Consider the following 19,587-nt stretch of genomic DNA (forward strand, 5'->3'; position numbering starts at 1 on the left):
GACCTACTTCTGTGTAGATGAATATTTTCTGTGATAGACGGTTAGGGGATGAGAAGGAATTCGAAAGAGGGAGGAGACAGGAGTGTTTGCATTGGACACACACATTAACATCTGCAAGTCACATGGCCGGTGTTTGAAAATGGAGGTCCAAGATGGAAAGATAGATAGAAGGATCTGGAAGTCACTGGAGGACTAAGATGGCTAAAGTCATCCAGTTAGAGACCAGAAGACCCAAGGCCAAAACTAGCCGCCCTTACACAACCTCATCCCTCAAGGAGGGCAGGTAGAGAGTGTCAGTGAGGCTGACCTAGGGTTGTCGTTGTCTTAAACAGCAAGAAGAAAAGGGTTCCAAAAAGATGGCCGTGGCCAAGTGTGTCAGATGGTCCAGAGGCAAACACTGGGATGCAGATGGGAAACATCCTGTCATTGCACAGTAGTTGGCCTTGACATCACAACTCAAACTGACAGCGTGTCAGTTTGAGTGAGCTGAGGTGGGAGCCAGTGAGACCATGCTCTAAGCAAACATGGGTATATATGTTAGCCATGTGTGCTGGGAAGAAAAGCCAGAGACTTGACACATCACCTCAGTTGAAATGTAGAGACAGGAGGAATTTGTCTTAGGTGGGAGTCAGCATGTTTGGGTGCTGATGGGAAATAACCAGGAGGTAGAGGCAGAAATAAGGATCCAGAAATGGGAGAGTGCTCTGTGGTCTACCCAAGGAGCCAGTCTTCCCACTCTGAATCTTCTCAAAGACTGTAGCGTCTCCTCCTCCCTGAGCAGATCGGGCTTTGTGCCACCGTAACCTACAGAAGCGTTTTCAATAGTTGCACTGATTCTCTTCAACTGGGGCCAGTCTGTTTGTATTCCTGCCCATACTGCTCTGTGGTAGATGCAAAACAGACAGCAGAAAGTTTCGTTGTAAACTCTGGACCACCGATACGAGTAAGCGTATATTGGGAACATGGAAATGTTGCGCCGCTTGTAAGCGGCCCGCCATTCTTCAGCTTGAAACTGATCTCTGTCTCTCTGTTTCAGTATCTTATCCTATCTCATACTCGTGTCAGAGAGCGCTTCAGACTCTGAACCGAGTACTGTTTCTTCAGGTCATCTTTGAGATTCTGACTTTCTGCTTTGGTTCCCATACCTTTCATGTCTACACCCACAGCACATGTATACCATTCAGTCATGTGTACATCCTCGTGTAAGTACATGTACATAAGTACCCTCCTTCTCACCACCTTTCAGCTCTTCGCTTGCGCCCTAGTTGACAGACGACTGCCCGAGCTTGCGTCTCAAATCCCCAGCCCTCTCCGTGGTCGCTGATAGGGGGCTTCGGGGAACCTGGGTGGGAACGCAAACCACGGCGACTATATGGCTTCGGTTTTGTGCTACTTGTAGGTGAAGCCCTTGCTTCTCTGCTTTGAGTGAGACAGGCATCTCTGAAAGAGTCCTGAGCACCTGTGGGGCAGAACCACCGGGCTCACTCCCTGAACGAGGCTCTCATGGTGACCCTGTTGAATAACCAACCTTAGTACAGTGAGTGGCGGAAAGAAGCCACCAAAACCAATGAAGTATCTGGTCAGACAAAGTGCTCCAGATAAACAGTAAAGAACAGGACTGGGCTTGTGACAGTCCCAAGGGAGAGAGAACATTTTCCTCTTCTTATCCGTAGAACTGTGCCCCGTAAGTTTTCAGGTGAGTTCATAAGAAGGCGTATTCTAACTCGATCTTCTCTTGCAACAGACTATAACACAAAGGCCCAGACTGACAGGCTCCAGAAGGAGATCGACATGTTAAAGGAGCAGCTGCAGCTCACCAGATCTCAGCTGGAGTCTGCCCAGCACTCTCACGCTGTCCGCTTCTCTAAGGTAGGGTGCATGCGTGTCAGTGTGTGTATATGTGTATCAGTGTGTGTATTTGTGTGCACATGCACATATGTGTCTGTGTGTCAGTGTGTGTGCACACACATGTGTGTGTCAGTGTGTGCCACTGTGTGTATGTGTGTGTATATATATGTGTGTGTCCGTGTGTGTATATGTGTGTATGTGCATGCATACATGTGTGTCAGTGTGTGTATGTGTGTGAGCGCATGTGTGTATCAGTGTGTGTGTCTGTGTGTGAGTGTATATGTCAGTCTGTGTGTGTACACATATGTGCATCAGTGTGTGTGTCTGTGTGAGTGTGTGTGCATGTCAGTGCGTGTGTGTCAGTGTGTGTGTATGATGTCTGTGCATGACATATGTGTGTATTGAGCATAATATATATTGCATGTATGCATACTCGTAAGGGCCAGAGGCCTTATTCCTTTGACACAGTATCTCTCACTGAACCTGGACAAGGCTGGATGTCCTTAGGCCTTCTGTTTGTGACTCGTACAGCACAGGGTTGTAAGCTTGTGTGGGGCCATCCTGGGTGTATTCCTTGGTGTCAGATTTGAACTCAGGTGCTCATGCTTACATACTGCTAACCACTGAGCTGTAGCTCCAGACTCCAAGCATGGGGTGTTCTTTATTTATTTGCATTTATTTATTGAGTACGTGTATGTGGGCGTGTCCTGTGCACACTGTGTACAGGCTAGTGTAAAGTGTTATTGCAGGTCTAATTCAAAGAAGAAATACTAACAGATTTGGGGTGAAGCTATGATTTGTTTTTTTAAATTTGCATATGTGTTATATCCAGAGCCCCTAGTGACATAATATCAAAATAATTTCAGGACTATGAAATGCAAAAAACGAAAGAAGAAGACTTTCTGAAGCTGTTTGACAGATGGAAAGAGGAGGAGAAGGAGAAGTTACTCGAGGAGATGGAGAAGGTCAAGGAGATGTTTGTGAGGGAATTTAAAGAGTTAACTTCTAAGAATTCAGCGTTAGAATATGTAAGTATGCAACCTAGCCGTTTTCATAGGATTGCTCGCCTTGAGATTCGGTGTTAGCATGGCATCGTAGCCAGGGAATCAGGTCTTTTACATGCCCAGAACACACTGCTCCTCTTCCCTGGACATCCCAGGGAACACGAGGCACTGAGGAGGCAGAGCAAGTAAGAGAGACTGTCTTGTTATGAGTGGGCGGTCTGTCCCCAGACTCTAGTACAGAGCACTCGTAGGCACATCTGTTCCACTCCAGAAGGAACTTCCTTACCTGGTTAGGTTCAAATAACCTTAAACCACAAACCCTCGCACGAATTCTAGAATGTTCCAAGTAGTGGAGGGAAAGGCTGATAGCAATCTGTAAGGCGGGAGGAGAAGAGAGTACTTGCCTAGCCCTCTCCTCAGTCCACGCCTGTCCTCTGAGGCGGATCGGATCTCTGAAATAATCGGGAAAAGGCAAGTGTGTCCTGTGCCTCGTAAGATCAGCTGTGGTCCACGGACACGTGTGACAGAGGACTCACTCCTCATCCTCATCCTCTGTGCCTGCTGATCTGGTTCCTTTTGACTGGGCAACTCCTGAGGAGAAAAGTAGGAGGGAACTGAGGTCGGTCCTTGGGCTCCCTCTAGGGGCAGACAAGTTTCAGAAGCAAAACTGAAGACAACACCAGAATCCTTTTATTTTCCTTTCCTGTTCAGGATCTTGTCCAGGATGCCATGTTACAGTGCATCATTCTGTCTCCATGTTACAGTGGGTCATTCTGTCTCCATGTTACAGTGGGTCATTCTGTCTTCTTAGGCTTTTCTGTGGTCGGTGATAGTTTTTCAGTCTTCTTATTGCGGAACCTAACATCTGGAGAAGTGCAGGTTGCTTGTATGGGAAGCCCTGCTGTTGGGGTCTATCTGACTAGTGTCAGGGTATCGTGGTCAGTCAGAATTTATGGGGGTAGGGAGTGGATCTTGGAGATACCGCATCACGTCATCAAATCGTACCAAGGTCACACACACATGGTCTTCCTGATCTAAGACTTTCACCTTGTCCTCACCACCTGGGAGCTGTAGTGTTGGTAGGAAGAGGCTTCTGTACTGAGACGCTTCTCTTCCTGCTTTGAGTGGTTGCAATGAGAGATAATGAAGTAGGCTCCCCACCCGTCTGTTCTTGATGTTAACTTTATTGCCTGTTGTTGTCTGAGATTTTTCCCCATAGTTAACATGGGAAAACTAAAACATATATCCCTAGTGGGTTTATTGGTATCCCCCTGGACAGTGTTCGCCTTCTGTTGCAATGTCTTAACTTCCCAGAACTGTCACAGGAATGGGGATACACCCCAGGCACTCAGGAGGCTGAGGCGGAGTCAGAAAGACTTCAACCCCAGCTTGGCCAACAAAGATCTGCCTTTAAAAAGAAAAAAGAAAAAAAGAAAAGAAAGAAAACCAGAAAGCGAGAGATATACCCAGTCCCTCTCACAGATGTTATGTTCCGGTCAAAAATTTAAAGACCCTTCATCAGGGGCCAGAAGTTGACTTGGGGGCAGAGACATGGTGAGCGGGTAAAGCAGCTGTGTGCAAGCCGGCTTCAGTCCCCTCTCGATCTCTGAAATCCACAGAAAGGTAGAGAGAGAGAGAGACTGGACTCCGGTTGTCCTCTGACACCCCCATGGACACGCCCTAGTGCCCAATAATAAATCATTTTAAAACATCATTTCCTTCCCATTTGTTCCACATTCTGGTGGAGATATCAAAGATCAGAGACTGGTAGAGGCAGAGCAAAGCCAAGGGGACTGGCAAGGAGTCTCTGGAGAGACAGGGAGAGCTGAAATTTATGATCCCCGGTCTTTTCACTGTTCCAGTTCAATAAATTCCTAACTTTTCTATTGGTGATTCTTTTCATCCATAGCAGTTGTTAGAAATCCAGAAGTCCAACATCCAGATCAAGTCCAACATAGGCACCTTAAGAGATGTTAATGAGCTGAGAGAAGACCATCTTCCGTGTCCCCAGGATTTTCAAAACATGCTGCAGCTCCTTGACAGCCAGGTACAGCACGCGTGTCGAGCACAGCCACAGCGCAGAATACGTGTTTACTCATCTGTGCGCATGTCTCCCTGGACTTATGTGCACGGCACATATGCAGTGCCTGTGCAGGCCAGAAGGAGGGCGCTGGATCCCGTGGAACTAGAATTACAGGTGGTTCTGAGACGTGGCGTGGATGTTGAACCGAGAGCAGTAAGAACCCTTAACCACGGTGCCAGGTCTCCATCACCTTGATTTTTCTGTCAATGGGGTTTTTCCAGCAAATATCTTTGTTCTTTTTTTTTTTTTTTTTTTTCTTGTCTCTCAACAAATGCCTAATTCATAATAGGCAATGACTCATAGCTGTGAATACAGGACAGTAGTTAAAATGGTTTCAGTTTTCACCAACAAAACCGTCACTCTGAACTAGTCAGTTTGTATTATTGTTCAGTGTTCTGCGTATTGTTCAGATCTCATGCGTATTGAAGCATTAGCTTATGCTTGGTTTACATACAGCGCTGCGTTGACAGACTGGCATCTTTGATATATCATATTTTCATTTGGAAGTCAGACTCCATAATCACTCTATAAAAGTTACTTTATCACAGTGGTAAAGGGAGAGAAATCAAAAATCAAAAAGGCCAATATATAGGCTGATGATATAGCCCTGCTAGGCCCCAAATTCAGCCATCCCTCTGTGTTGGTGGGGGATGGGGCTTGTAACTGTGAGTATTACAACCTACAAATTCAATTATTTTTTTTTAAAGCCTTTGAGTCAGTGAGATGGTTCACAGGGTAAAGGCTTTTGCCACCAAGCTTGATGACCTAGGTTCAACCCCTGGGACCCAACTGGTAGAAGGAATGACCCGGCTCCCACAGGTTGTCTTCTGACTTCTACATGTGTGCAGAGGCAGTCCTTGACCTTACATGCACACACAGATGCATACGTGCACATACCTAAATAGCAGATGTAGCACAATTTTAAATAAGGGTAAACCTGTGAAGCTTTTAAATGGTAATGGCCTTTGAAATAGGAATGCTGTTCCTTTACTTTGCTTTTTAAAAAATTTTACGTATTTTATGTATATGACTACATTGTTGCTCTCTTCAGACCAGAAGAGGGCATCAAATCCCATTACAGATGCTAGTGAGCCACCATGTGGTTGCTGGGAATTGAACTCAGGACCTGTGGAGGAGCAGTCAGTGCTCTTAACCACTGAGCCATCTCTCCAGCCCCTGCTCTTTCTTGTTTTAATGCTACATCTTGTCTGGCTCCCTTAAATGTACCGCTTGGCTGCACATGTCATTGACCTGTCTAACTTTAGTCTTTCAGTGACACTTCCCCGCCACCACACACACACACACACACACATATTTTCAGACTTTATTGAGTAGCCAGGTCTTGCTTCTCACCCAGCTGTACTTCATGGTGATGACGTCCCTTCAGCCTAACACACATTCAGTAGGGATTCTCTCATGGTCATGTACACTTCTGTCCTGTACAGTGCAGGGTGTCTTTTTAATCCTCTCCCAAGCTGCCAGTGGTTTCTCAGCCCTGTGACTGCTGTGAACAGGAGATTAGAAGCTGACATTCACCTTCCTCCAACCACAGTGTCTCCCATGCACCGAGCTGCCTGCGTAAACCTGCTGACCCCACAACTAACGCCTTACTGGAACAGTCACACACATTCACTTAAATCCTGCCCATGGCTGTTCTCCTCTGGGCTGGAGAGCTTTCTGTCAACCTGACACAAGCGTGACACTGGAGAGGGAGAAAATAAGGTCCAGCTGCAGGCAAACCTTAGACCATTTTCTTAATTAGTGATTGATATAGAAGGGCCTAACCCATTGTGAGTAGGGCCATCCCTGGGCCAGTAGACTTGAGTTTTATATGAAAGCAGGCTGAGCAGGCCATGTGGAAAAAAGCAGTAAGCAACACCCCTCTATGGCCTCTGTGTCCTCCCCTGCTTGAGTTCCAGTTTGGACTTCCTGTGACGGTGTCCCATTCCTCCCTAGCTTGCTTTGGTCATGTGATGTATTTCATCACAGCAATAGTCTGAACTAGAATGCCTCCATACTCAGTGTGACAGACTCCCCTGCCCCCACTTCGTAACCTAAAATACCGTGTCATACAAATACCTACTGATCCCAGCCCTGCAGAACAACCAGAGACAGATGGGTTTGAGCATTCCAGCCACATACACTCTAAAAATGCCAGCTGGGATTTTACGAGCCTGTTGGGTTTCATAGGCACCCGATGAAGAGCAAGCTCCAGTGTGGGATGAGTTTCTGCGTTACAGGCATATCATTTGTTTGCTCTCCTTCAGGCAAGCAAGTGGACAGATCGATTTCAAGTTCTCAACGAAGAGCACAGCAGGGAGAAGGGACAGGTAAGACTGAGTCAGCCACCTGCTGCCTTCTCCCCAGGGCATAGAGTGGACCCTAGGGCCTCACGGGCTCACGAGGGCACACACACATACATACACACATACACACATACACACACATACATACACACATACACATACACACACATACACACACACATACACACACACATACACACACATACACACATATGCATACACATAGACATACACACACATACATACACACATACACATAGACATACACACAGATACACGCACACATGTGTACACACACATGCACACATGTACATACACATGCACACACAAACACACATACATACACACAGATACACGCACACACATATGCACACATGCACGAATTGGTCATCTTTTGAAAAGAATTTCTAGTGCACTCGATAATAAAAGTGGTATTTTCCTACTTAACATTTCCAGAGAGACATGTAACAAACTTACTAGAAATATTTATGGTTTTGCCACCAAAATTAACCGGTGCTGCTCCTTTGTTTCTCTCTAATTTTCTTTTTCTATTATAATTGCTAAAAGATTTTAAACTATGTTACTTGTCCTTTAAGAGTCTTACGCGTGTATGCAGAATATTTTGCTCTTACCCATTTCTGGCTCTTCATCTCCGGCTCATTCTGGACTCGGTGGGCCTTACCAGTGTGTCCTCTCCTGCCCCAGCTTCATGTCTCCTTTTCAAAATATGTTTAAAAAAAAGGAACTCATAGATTCTGGTTAATGCTGCATACAGGCATCGGGCATCCAGTGGGCACTATCTATGTCAGAAAATTCACTGGTAATGTTCCACTGGGGGAAAATGGATCAAGATGGGAAATCTTGTTGATTTCTTTCAACAATATTATCTTTTGTACCCTTTGTGTTCTTGATAGATATTTTCTGTGTAGAGCATACACATTCCATAAAATAACCTTCCTTTCACAGAGTTAGTACTAAGAACTCCTTTCATACAGTACTAGGAAGAATATCATATTGCTAAAGGTTTTATATGATATAACATAGAGTGTGCGTGGGCACACAGGAGCTAGGAAAAATGAATGCTTAGATAAACTTAGAATTTTCCAGTTTTTATTTTTTTTCTGTAACAACAACAAATACGGAGGGTGTGAAGGAAGGAGGGAGGGAGAGAGGGTGAAAGGGAAAAAGGGAGGAACAGATTGTTAGCAGTATTAAAACTAAACAGAGAAAACAAAGGAAAGACAAAAATACATAAATGTGCAGGCACACTGAGCTGTGACACTGAGGATGTTCTCACTGATGAGGACTCACATTCGGATCTTTCCTGAGCAAGAACACTACACTTTCCAGGACTAAAATCAAGAGAGGATCCCTGTCCTAAGGGGATGGACTCTCCGTTGTAGCTCACAAGCCATGGGAGTCAGGACACTGAGGTTGGGAAAGAAGGGACCAGTGCCCAGGCGTGAGCACAGCTTGCTCACGTTGGGCAGTGGCCACGTGTTTGATGCTAAAACCCAGCTTTCTGAGCTCCAGGTCAGGTAGCCTGACAGCACCTTGGGCTTATCTCTGTAACAGGCTACAGTAAAATTCTTGGGTTTGTCACAGCTGAAGTTCACGGTCTGCTCGCCCATCAGGACAAACATCTATCCCATGCCCCTCCCTTAACCCTGTCAGCCATCTCTAATGTCATCTACCTCTCATCCCTAGGCCATACATTCCCATCACCCCTGTCCCTACCTCAGCCTTTATCATCCTCCTAACAGCTGAAGGCCTAGTATCAGATCTCTTTTTCATCCACTCTGCACGATGTGGATAAATTAATGTGGCTGATTCCCTTATCCTAACCTTTTCTCCTCCTGAACCTGCTTTTTCCAGCTGTGATAGCTTTCTGATAATTTCCAGAATATTCTGAGTTTTCTAAAAAAACAAAACAAAACAAAACAAAACTATAGGTGTGTGTGATATGTGAACATGTATGCACGTTCACATGTGTGGGTATATGTGGTCATACGTGCACTGCATGTGTCAGCACACGTTGATAATGAGTATCTCTCCCTCCATCACTGTTCAGTTTATTTACTGAGGCAGGATATCGTGCTGAACTTGGAACTTGGTGATTTGGCCAGTTAGTCTGGGCAGCTGGCTTGCCCAAGAGACCCACTGTCAACCAGCTCCCCGAGTGCAGCCGCCTGCTCAGCTGTCATTTGCATATCTGAACTCTGGTCCTCAGGCTTGTGTGTATGTACTTTATCTGCTGATCTTTCTAGCCTCATCCCGGTCTTTTATGGGGGGCAAGCATGTCCTTTTAAGGCTTCCTTAAAAGAAAGCCTTCTTTTTAAGCCCTTTTAAAGGGCTACCTGAGCAAAACAAGCCCAGTCAGGACAACTTCTCTGTTGGCTGGAAGTCAGCTGCTGTGGGCTTTAACTGTGCCTGCGCTGTCCCTTCACTTTTGCTGAATTCAGCTAGAAGCACATCATGAAGGTTCCACCGAAACCCAAGGCTGGGCAGTGCACAGTGTGTGCACAGACTCATGCTTGGCAGGTTATGCTGTTCCTCTGTCTGCCCATTCAGCTGTTTAGAAGCTGTTTGCTTCTCTGTCTCACTTGTACCCTAACAAAGAGGCAAATTCAACCAAATGCAGTCATCTCCACCTGAGACCTATTAATTATTCCACATGATTGGTGCCTACTTGTCCCACAGTGCACATACTGTGTTTCTCTGTTTAAGGGAAGTTGCCTGTGCCAGCATGTTATTGCTTTACCTAGGTTCTTGGCAGCCTTTTTTTTTTTTTTTTTTTTTTTTAAATAACATTGGTAGGAGTTCAAAGGGAGTCACACATAAACCATGGTGTGACTTTCTGACCCAGCCTGAGAGCCCCAGAGGCACATTATGGTCACACAGTGACAGAGCAGGCTGGTGTTATGAGCGAGGCTGCAGAGGACAGCAGAGAGCTTGAAATGATAGATCTCATCTGTCTGTCTCTCTGTCTCTGTCTCTCTGTCTCTCACACACACACACAGGCTCAAGGATATCCATTTGTCTGTCTCTGTCACTGTCTCTCTCTCTCTCTCTCTCTCTCTCTCACACACACACACACACACACACACACAGGCACAAGGATTGCATGCTTCATGAGCTAGTATCTGTCTTTTTTAATCTCTTTGAACCCCCTCATACTCTTGTCTGTGCCTTTGTCACCTGTTCTTCACTCTGCTGTCACAATGATGTCACCCCTTGGTTTGTTTTTCTGGGTTCCCTTGCTTCTTGGGGTTGGTAAAACTCCTCAGTTCGGTGTCCTGGCGCAAGCCTAAACCTCCACTCAAAACCCTGAGCATTTTTGCTAGAATTTCCTTATGTCTTTTTTGAGAGGGAGGGATATGTTCTTCCAACCATCTAAAAGTATTGAGACATTTCGGGTTTGTTCTGTCTTGAGATAGGATCTTACTATATAGTCCTGGCTGTCTTAAGAGGACCCAAGTTCAGTTCCCAGCTTCTGCATCAGGCTTCTTAAGACTGCCTATACCCAGCTCTGGGCATCTCTGGCCTATTTAGATACATGCATGCATGTGCACATACCCACATAGGCATACACGTAAGCAACTAGTTAAAATTAAATCTTTTACATGAACAAACAAGCACATTAGGAAGTGCCCATATGGATGCTCTCACCCTCACAGCAGACAGATGCCTCCCCTGGTTCCATCAGCCTGCCCTCACTCTCCACATCAGACATTAGATACACACTACCCTGAGTACCCATTCCCAAGCTGGCTTTTGTTTTGTTTTGTTTTATTTTGTCTTTCTTTGCTACTCTGTTTTGGCAACTACTAAAATTGCCTTAACAGGGCATTCCCCAAATTATCAAAAGCAAATTCTCCCTGAGTTCTTTTTATCCAGGACATAATCTCCCTTGGCATTAAGTTTCCGAGTGACTTTTTGTGCCATTGTAATGAAATGCATGGCAAAACCAGCTTAGGGACGGTCTCCCACCCGTTCACAGTTTGAGGGTACAGCCTACCACTGTGGGGAAGTCAGGGAAGCAAGAGCTCCTTACAGTTCACTACATCACACCTCACGGTCAAGAGAAAAGGAAACAGATGCCAGCACCCAGGTCCCCTCCCCCTTTTTAGTCAGTCCAGGACCTAGTTCACAGGATGGGGCCACCCACGTTCAAGGTGGGTCTTCCCGCTTGAATGGACTTCATTTAGAAAATTCCTCACAGACAAGCTTGGAAGTTTGTTTCCATGGTGATTCAAATCTCATTAAGTTGACAAGAAAAACCATTATCACATGGGCTGAGGAGTTGGCTCAGCAATTTAAGAGCTTGGCACACAAACAAGAGGACAGGGGATCAGTTACCTAGAACCTATGTAAATGCTTAGTGGATGTGGCAGCCCACCTTGATTTCAGCCTCGGAAGGCGGTTCAGGGTCGGACGGAGGAACTCTGCCTGCATAAGGTGAGGAGTGATGTTGGAAGAGTCTGGTGTCAACCTTGTCCCCCACATGGACATGGCACACACCCGCGTGTACTTACATGACTGCACCCACACACATAACACACCCAGACTACATGCACATATAGGAAAAAGGGTAAAAAGAGATTAATCCTCGTAGTCTCTAAAGATGCTTTCCCTCCTCCGATTCATTCCTCTCTTCTTCTCCCTCTTCCTGAAGCTCCTTCCTGTATAGACCAGGCATTGTGCTGATTGCTGGGGATGTAAACTGAACCAGACGACCTCTCAGGCTTGTGGCTGCCAAAACTAGCGTGTTACATGTAGACCTGAGGGCAGGGCACAGGACTGCATGAAAAGTTCACCATGGAGGTGACACCAGGACTCTGGGAGAGACACCGTTAATCTTCTTCACAAAGCAGCTGTATATTATCTTATAGAATGTACTCCTGTTGACTCAGCTGCCCACCTCACCAGCTTTATCTCATATTATACACTCCCTGGAAGAGGCGAGGTCTAGTACAGCCAGGGCCTTGACATGTACTGATGGAAGATTTTCTGAGTTACTTGATGAACAGAGACCACATAAAACCAGCAAAAAAAAGTTAAGCACATAAAATCTGAAAGAAAAAAAAAATCCTCCGTGCAGCTTGCAGACTAATGCGCTCCCCGGTCGTTTCCCCAGCTCCTGTCCCACATAGAGCAGCTTCGAAGCTCAATGATGAAAGATTTAAGTGCAGATAATGTCTTCTACAAGAGGCGGGTAGAAGAGTTAGGCCAGAAACTGCAGGAGCAGAACGAACTGATCATCAGTCAGAAGCAGCAGGTATGGCTGGCGGGGTGGGGGTCTGCACTGAGGGCCCCTGAGTAGCCCGATAACTCTAAGCAGGCATCCTCCCTGTGACCTGTGACTGCTTGCAGGAGTAAATGTGTTAAAGTAAATTGCTTCCATGGCTACTTTAGACACAGAGACACTTCAGATACAAATCTGAAGGTAGCCAAGACTTCTACCCGTGATCACTTGGAAAGCAGCCTGATCTACATGTGCGACTCCTCTGCAACCCTTGCCTCTGCTAGGAAGCATACGCTGGCGTGATTTAGTGAGAGGAGTAATTTACCAGCAGTCGTATCTGGCTGCGGTCAGTCTGTCCCTCGAACTGCTAGCAGGCTGTTTTATGTTTTGCAGATTAGAGAATTTGCCAGTAAACCGTACAGCAGTGTCAGTGAGCTGAAAGGTGAGTGGTCTTGATGGTGGCACCCAAAACAAAGCGGCTTCCCTGACAGCCTCGGGCACCGAGCATCTGTGCCTGGTGACTTATGTCTACTAAGGTAGCATGCTACTCCGTATTTTAATCTGGGATATCTGTCCTTTTGCTGTTTGAATATTTGAGACAGATGTCTTGTCATAACCCAGAAAGTTGAGGAATTAAAATCTAAACTCTAATTTAAATTTTATATATTAGTCATCAATTATGTGCAAGTATGTTCTGGTTAGTAGTCATTTGACTCTTTTAAAAGTTTTTAAATTGTTGTGTGTGTGTGATTATTTTACATGTGTGTATGCATGTGCACCATGTATGCGCAGTTCCTGCAAAGGCCATAAGGGGGCGACATGTCCCCCAGCACTGGAGTGACAGATGTTTGTGTGTTGCTATGTGTGTGCTGGAAACTAAATAAACTCAGTCCCTCTGCAAGAGAAGCAGATGCCCCTAACCACTAAGCAACCTTTCCGGTCCTGTCCTTGATCTCTTGAATTATATACATAAGACAGAGTTAGAAACACAGGGCTTAGAGAGAGTTTGAGCTCACCCCTGTCCCTGGCACTTCATGGCTTTTTGTGAGTCTGTATTCAGTTTCCTCATCTCTAACGGAGGAAATAGAGTAGTAACTGCACTAAAGCCTTATTACAAGGATTAAACTCAGGATGTACACTGGTTACACACCTATCAGAACTGACGTTAAACACTCAATTCTGAAATACTACAAAGGCTAGCTGCATCCCCTCCATGTCATGGTTTAGGGTAATAGCTTGACTCTAAGCATCGAGGGAGTACTCGTGATTTACGGGGTAGAGCATCGTCTCCTGTCAGGCACGGTCTAGATCAATGGAACTAAAAGTCAGACTTGTGCTTACACTTCCTCCAGAGACCTCGGCTTGAACCCTGCGTGCCTCAGATTGCTTGAGAATTCTCTCTTGTGTGGGAGACACTGGCGAGGGTTTGGTAATGGGATGCAGTCTTCTTCCATCTTTTTATGAGATTAATGTTTGGCAAACAAAACCAAAAACACTTGGGAGGGGTTGAGTTCCTGATTTCCTTTAACCTCACTTAGGACAACGAGAGCTGAAGTGATAAGAAATATAAATTAATGCTCCTTTAGATATAAATAATTGACTAGAAGTTATCCCAGGGGAAAAAAATTGAACTGTGAAAGAATTTGACTCAGGTTGGGCATGGTGGTGAACCCTTTAACCCCAGCACTCAGGAGGCAGAGCCAGGCGATCTCTGATCTCTGTGAGTTCGAGGCCAGCCTGCTCTCTAGAGGGAGCTCCAGGACAGCCAGAGCTACACAGGATTGACAGTAATCGCTGCTCAGTTGTGCAGTTTTCATTTTGAACTTCCATTTCTGTAATTCCAGGGACTCCTTTAACCCGACAAACACTGGAACCTAAATCAGCTGCACCGACCGCACCCAGTAAGTGTCTGCGGGGGTGGGGGGGTCAGCGGAGGGTCGGGGGTCAGCGGAGGGTTGGGGGCTAAGCTACCTTTCTGCCCACTTTTACTTGCTTATTTACAATTTTTTTAGAGCTCTTTCTTTGAGAAGCAATGCACTTGGTGATAAGCAGTGATTCCTTTCACCCCAAGCTTTGGCTGAGACCCTGTGATTTGCTATCCTGTGATTTGGGTTAGTTGTGCCTGTCACGTGACAGTTTGACTTATAAAGGAAGGAGTGAAAATTTTGGCATCCCATACGTTCACATTTTGGGACTTTCCAAGGCAACCTTGGAAGGGCGTGGCTGGTGGCCAGGCTATACCACATGGCTGCGATGGACACTGAGGAGTTTAGCAGATCCCTGTCCTTACTTGTGATCGCCATGGGCAACTGATCTAGAACCTGGAATGTCCACATGCAGTTGTAAACCAACAAGATCAAATCTTGGGAGATGACAGTAAAATCCTTGCTATGCATTCATGAGGACCGGTGTTTGATCCCATTACTCAGGAACAAGCTGGGCACAGTGTAGCATGTTCCTGTAACCCCTACACAAGAGTCTCTGGGGCATGTTAGCTAGCCAGTCTAGTCAAAACTGCAAGCTCTAGGTTCAGTCAGAGATCCTATCTCAAAAGATACACTGGATAGCCAGGTAATCTGAGCAGTCAAGGGGCAGAAGTAGGTGGATCTCTGAGTTCGAGGCCAGCCTGGTCTATGAAGTGAGTCCCAGGACAGCCAGGACTACACAGAGAGACCCTGTCTCAAAAACAAACAAACAAAAGCTGGAAAGATGGCTTGGAGGCTCAGAGCAATTATGAAGATTGGAGCTCAGATCCTAGGACCCACAATTAATTAATTTATTTATTAAGTTGAGCCCAATTGAGAAAGCCACCTGCCATTGACCCCCACATTCCACAGGTGTGCATACACACACACACACACACACACACACACACTCACACATATAGACATGTGCATACACACAAAGATGTGACCTTTTCACACTTCTTTTGCAGTGATAGTGAAACAATTTACATTTTTTAATCTAATCAGGAAAGAGAGAAGAAGAAAAGGACACTGGGTAGAGGAAGTTAGAGCAGGTCATGTTTGTGAACAACAGTTCAGGGTGCTGTGTGCACGGGGTCTGGGGTACAGTGGGCTCAGGACTGAGGCTGGGCACAGAGCTGACCCCACTCCCGTGGGTCAGGCACCAGGAGAGGCTGTGCAGTGACTGTAGCATTTTCATTACTGGGTGTCTTTAGGGGTTGGCTAACAGCTTTCACCAGTTAGCCTTGGGAGGGTGATGAGGGGCTTCTCTCATGAAGCCACTGTTGTCCCCTAACACCAAGGAGATTGGAAGGTCGTGGAAGCTGGACTTAGGAAATAAGAAAATGCACACTTCAGGGAAGGATGAAACATTAAAGACTGAGTTGAACAATAAACAAAGGAAATACCACCAAGCACACAAACAGAAAAGAAAAAATAACAGCAAAGTGTGTTTGGAGTGATTTTTCTCCAAATGGCATGTAGACAGCCTGAGGCAGGCGTTCAGATCTAACAGGATATGAGAAGTCAGTTATTAAGAGCTTGGTATAGTAACAAATTTTTTCTTCAAATTTTCAAATAATTTTATCTTTTAAATGTATAGAGTGTTTATATGGTTGGGAGTGTGTAATTTACTTAAAGAAGTATGTGTTAAATTTCACTGATGGTCCATATGATAAATTGATGTCCCTGGGATGAGGAAAACAGGGGTAGGTGTGTCCATAGACCATATGTGGAGGACCCTTAAGGGTGGCTTGCTTATCCCCAGTCCATCCTCCAGTTTGTAGAAAGGTCTAAAACTCCAAGCATCTAGAGATGATGAGGAATTTCTTCATGAGAGGTGCACAGGTACGCTAATGTTTAAGATAAGAAAGTCCAGACAGCAAAGGAAAGGTCAGCATAGAAGTGATCTAATGCATCAGTCTGATCCATTCCCGGCAAGATGGAAGATCTCCAATGCCCAGCACAAGGCGGATGGATGTGGTCAAACCCATGGGCTGCTCTGTGATGCAGGCTGTGGCCAGTCGTCTGGGTCAGATGCTCTTCCCCGCTGCCTGCTGCCATCAGGGAGTGAAGTGTGTAGGTTAGCAAGAGCCTGGTGTGATCAGAGCAGACCTTAGTCATTTCAGACCTGTGACCGTCTTCCGTCATAAGGGAGGCGTTCTGCGGCCTAGAGCGGCACGCTAGGAGACGCTCAGCTTGAACACAGTCCCATCCTTTGGCTTTGAAGCTGAAGTAACGTCTAGAGCCTTTCAGTGGGTTTTTCTGTAAAACAGATAGGTATTGGGATGGTAGCTGTCTTATTTACAGGGCAAGATGCTTGTCTAAAACTCTACAGTTGTGGTATAGCACCACAAAGGCAGCTGTAGATGAAGAAACAAGGAACTCGGCTGTGTTTCAGTCTTTATTTACAAAGCGTAGCAGGCTCGATGTCTCCCATGTTTGTAGCTTGCAGATCTTTGATGTACATCACACAAGTTACATGAATCCAGAAGTCCTGCTTTCCAAGTTTCTCGTCAGTTATGGACAGACAGGAGTGAACAGTATCATGAGTATTTATAGTAAAGAAAAAATGTAGCTCTGCAGAGTCAACGGGGTTATGGCTGATATTTTTAAGGTAGGGTTGGGATTAAAGGTGAACCAGAGAAAGGAATCATAAACCATAGGTGAGTTGTTTAATGGGGGCGAGGCGGCTGTGTGATCAGACACTTCAAGAGCTCTCAGGAACTGTGAAACCCTGGAAGAAAGCCTGAAGGATTTGCCTTTGGGATTAATTTATAAAGTACTCAGTATTGACTAAGTCAGGTTTCCTCAGTCAAAAGCTGCACCCGAGTTAATAAGGCCTTCACATCTGGCCTTGTGCTTGGGATAGTTTTCAGAACTCACTGGGGATATTGTTTTCTCTTTTGTTTTTGCTTTTCTCTGAAGCTTTCTTTCAAAATGGAAACAACCTAAATGGCCATCATGTAATAGATAACTGGGGTCTGGTTAAACAGTGGGGTGTTATTGACCATCAGAGAACGATGATGTTGACATATGAGACAGCAAAAAACATGTGAACTGAAAGAAGCCAGAACATAGTGTGTAGCTCTGTATGTGTGAAATGTTCAGACGTCCCAGATACACAGGGGACGATCATTGTCACCAGGGGCTGAAGAGATGGGTAGAAAAGGAGGTAGCAGTCACTGCCACTGAGAGGAAGACTAACAGAAATGTGAGACTGCTCCCAGGGTAGCTAGGGATTGTGCTCACATAGCCCTGTGAATATACCAAAAGCTACACACACACACACACACACACACACACACACACACACACGTGCACACACACAGAGGCACACACACACCACACTCACATGCATTCACATATACACAGGCACACAGGTACACCCACTCATACACATACAGCACACGCATACACACATGAACACAGACACAGGCACGCACGCGCACATGCATACGCACACAGACACAGGCACACGCGCACGCGCGTGCACACACACAGATACACACTTAAGTGATTATTCCTCAGAAAAGTTATTTTTAAAGACTCGAGGGTATACCTCAATGGCAGAGTGCATAACTAGCGTGCGCAAGGCCCTCGGTTTTATCCGTGGTACCTCCAAGTAATACTTTAGAAAAACTTAATAAAAATTAGGTTAGGCCTGCTGGCCAGTGTGTGCTGTTTGAGGTGTGTGCTTCCTGTGGGCTGTCGGTCTCTTTTTGGAGAGTGTGTGTGGTCATGCTCTAGGTCAGATGCTTAAGCTGTAGTGACAGGCCAGTGAGCTTTCTCTTTTGTTCTGTTTCAGTGAATGCCTCAGCCACACAGAATCTGGATGGTACATCCAGCCTCACCATGGTACATGGTAGGTTTCAACAACAGTCTTAATGTTTCATGTGCATTTTTCACCCAGAGTTAGATAATTCATTAACCCAGATTGCCAGTAGGTGTGCAATTATACAAAACAGGAAACACTAGCAACTACAAAGCAGTTATTCAAACTGCTGTCTTCACAGACAACATGTGACCAAAAAACCGGGACATACCGTCAAAGCCATAAAGCACTCAGGGTGTGTGTGTCGCCGGACTCACTGACAGCAGTTTTAACTCCAGCACTTCATTTATTTATGATCCTTGAAGAAAGTGGTAGGACCAGAGGAAGAACAAGGTGGCTCGATACTAGACCAGCCAACCAGCACATGCCACAGGGCATATGAGCTTGTTTGTATAACTTTCAGCGTGGTAGCTAGTCACCTTTCTAAAATAAACAGTCTCAATGATTGGTCAGGAAAATGTAGACAAAAGATAGAAACCGAGGGCAACAAACTAGACCAGGCTCCAGGGGTGAAATCACTGCCAGAAACTGGTCCTCAGCAGGACAATGGAGGATTACAATGACACTCTGGTAGACGGATGGCTGTCTGCAGCTGTGGTGCTCCTCCTATTGAACTGGGCTTCTTGCCGGTTTTATTCTCTACTCTTTGTGTTTTCCTGTGACTGCTGTACTTTACAAAGGAACCAAGTCAAGAGGACCACCCTTTCCTGCCTCATCTACCAGTGATTTAGAATCTAATTATTGCTGTCCTCCATTTTGGGTTCAGACCCTTTAAGAGTAGACATGAGTGGGGACATAGCTGAGGTGGCTAGTAGATAGAGCACTTGCCATGCACGCGTGGGGATTAGAGTTTGGATCCCCAGAACCCACATCTGTAATCGCAGAGCTGCTGAGGTGAAATGGGAGATGGGAGAGTCCACGGAAACTCCCTGGGCAGCAGCCCAAGGCCCGAAGCAGTCAAAAGTGACTGCGTGAAAACAGGTGGGAGATGAGGACTGAGACCCAAACTCTCCTCTGACCTCCTATGCATGCAATGCATTCACACCCATGATTACACATGCACACACACATACACATGCACACACATGAACATACACATGCACATACACACACACTCACATATACACACATGAACACACACATGACATATAAATACACACACAGCACACATGAACATGTATACTTACACATACACACACATGAACATCTATGTACATATACACATAGCACACATGAACATATGCACACATGCACACGCACAAAACACATGAACACATGCACACACATACATACACACACATG

At 45.7% G+C, this 19,587-nt stretch overlaps 1 protein-coding gene across 14 annotated transcripts in view; it reads left to right on the forward strand.

Moving 5' to 3' along the window:
* Positions 1-19,587, forward strand: part of Dzip1 (DAZ interacting zinc finger protein 1) — a 54,818-nt gene that overhangs the window by 11,249 nt on the left and 23,982 nt on the right. For 8 of the 14 annotated variants that reach the window (XM_034497578.2, XM_034497574.2, XM_076930582.1 and 5 more), the window contains 8 exons: positions 1,745-1,869; positions 2,715-2,876; positions 4,762-4,899; positions 7,203-7,265; positions 12,379-12,519; positions 12,880-12,928; positions 14,331-14,387; positions 18,259-18,315. In XM_034497578.2, coding sequence (XP_034353469.1) covers positions 1,745-1,869; positions 2,715-2,876; positions 4,762-4,899; positions 7,203-7,265; positions 12,379-12,519; positions 12,880-12,928; positions 14,331-14,387; positions 18,259-18,315 — 792 coding nt within the window. The remainder of the gene's footprint in view (positions 1-1,744; positions 1,870-2,714; positions 2,877-4,761; positions 4,900-7,202; positions 7,266-12,378; positions 12,520-12,879; positions 12,929-14,330; positions 14,388-18,258; positions 18,316-19,587) is intronic. The other 6 variants (XM_034497576.2, XM_076930581.1, XM_076930586.1 and 3 more) reach the window with 2 other exon arrangements.

Source organism: Arvicanthis niloticus, chromosome 3 (genome assembly GCF_011762505.2).
Source record: "Arvicanthis niloticus isolate mArvNil1 chromosome 3, mArvNil1.pat.X, whole genome shotgun sequence".
NCBI lineage: Eukaryota > Metazoa > Chordata > Mammalia > Rodentia > Muridae > Arvicanthis > Arvicanthis niloticus.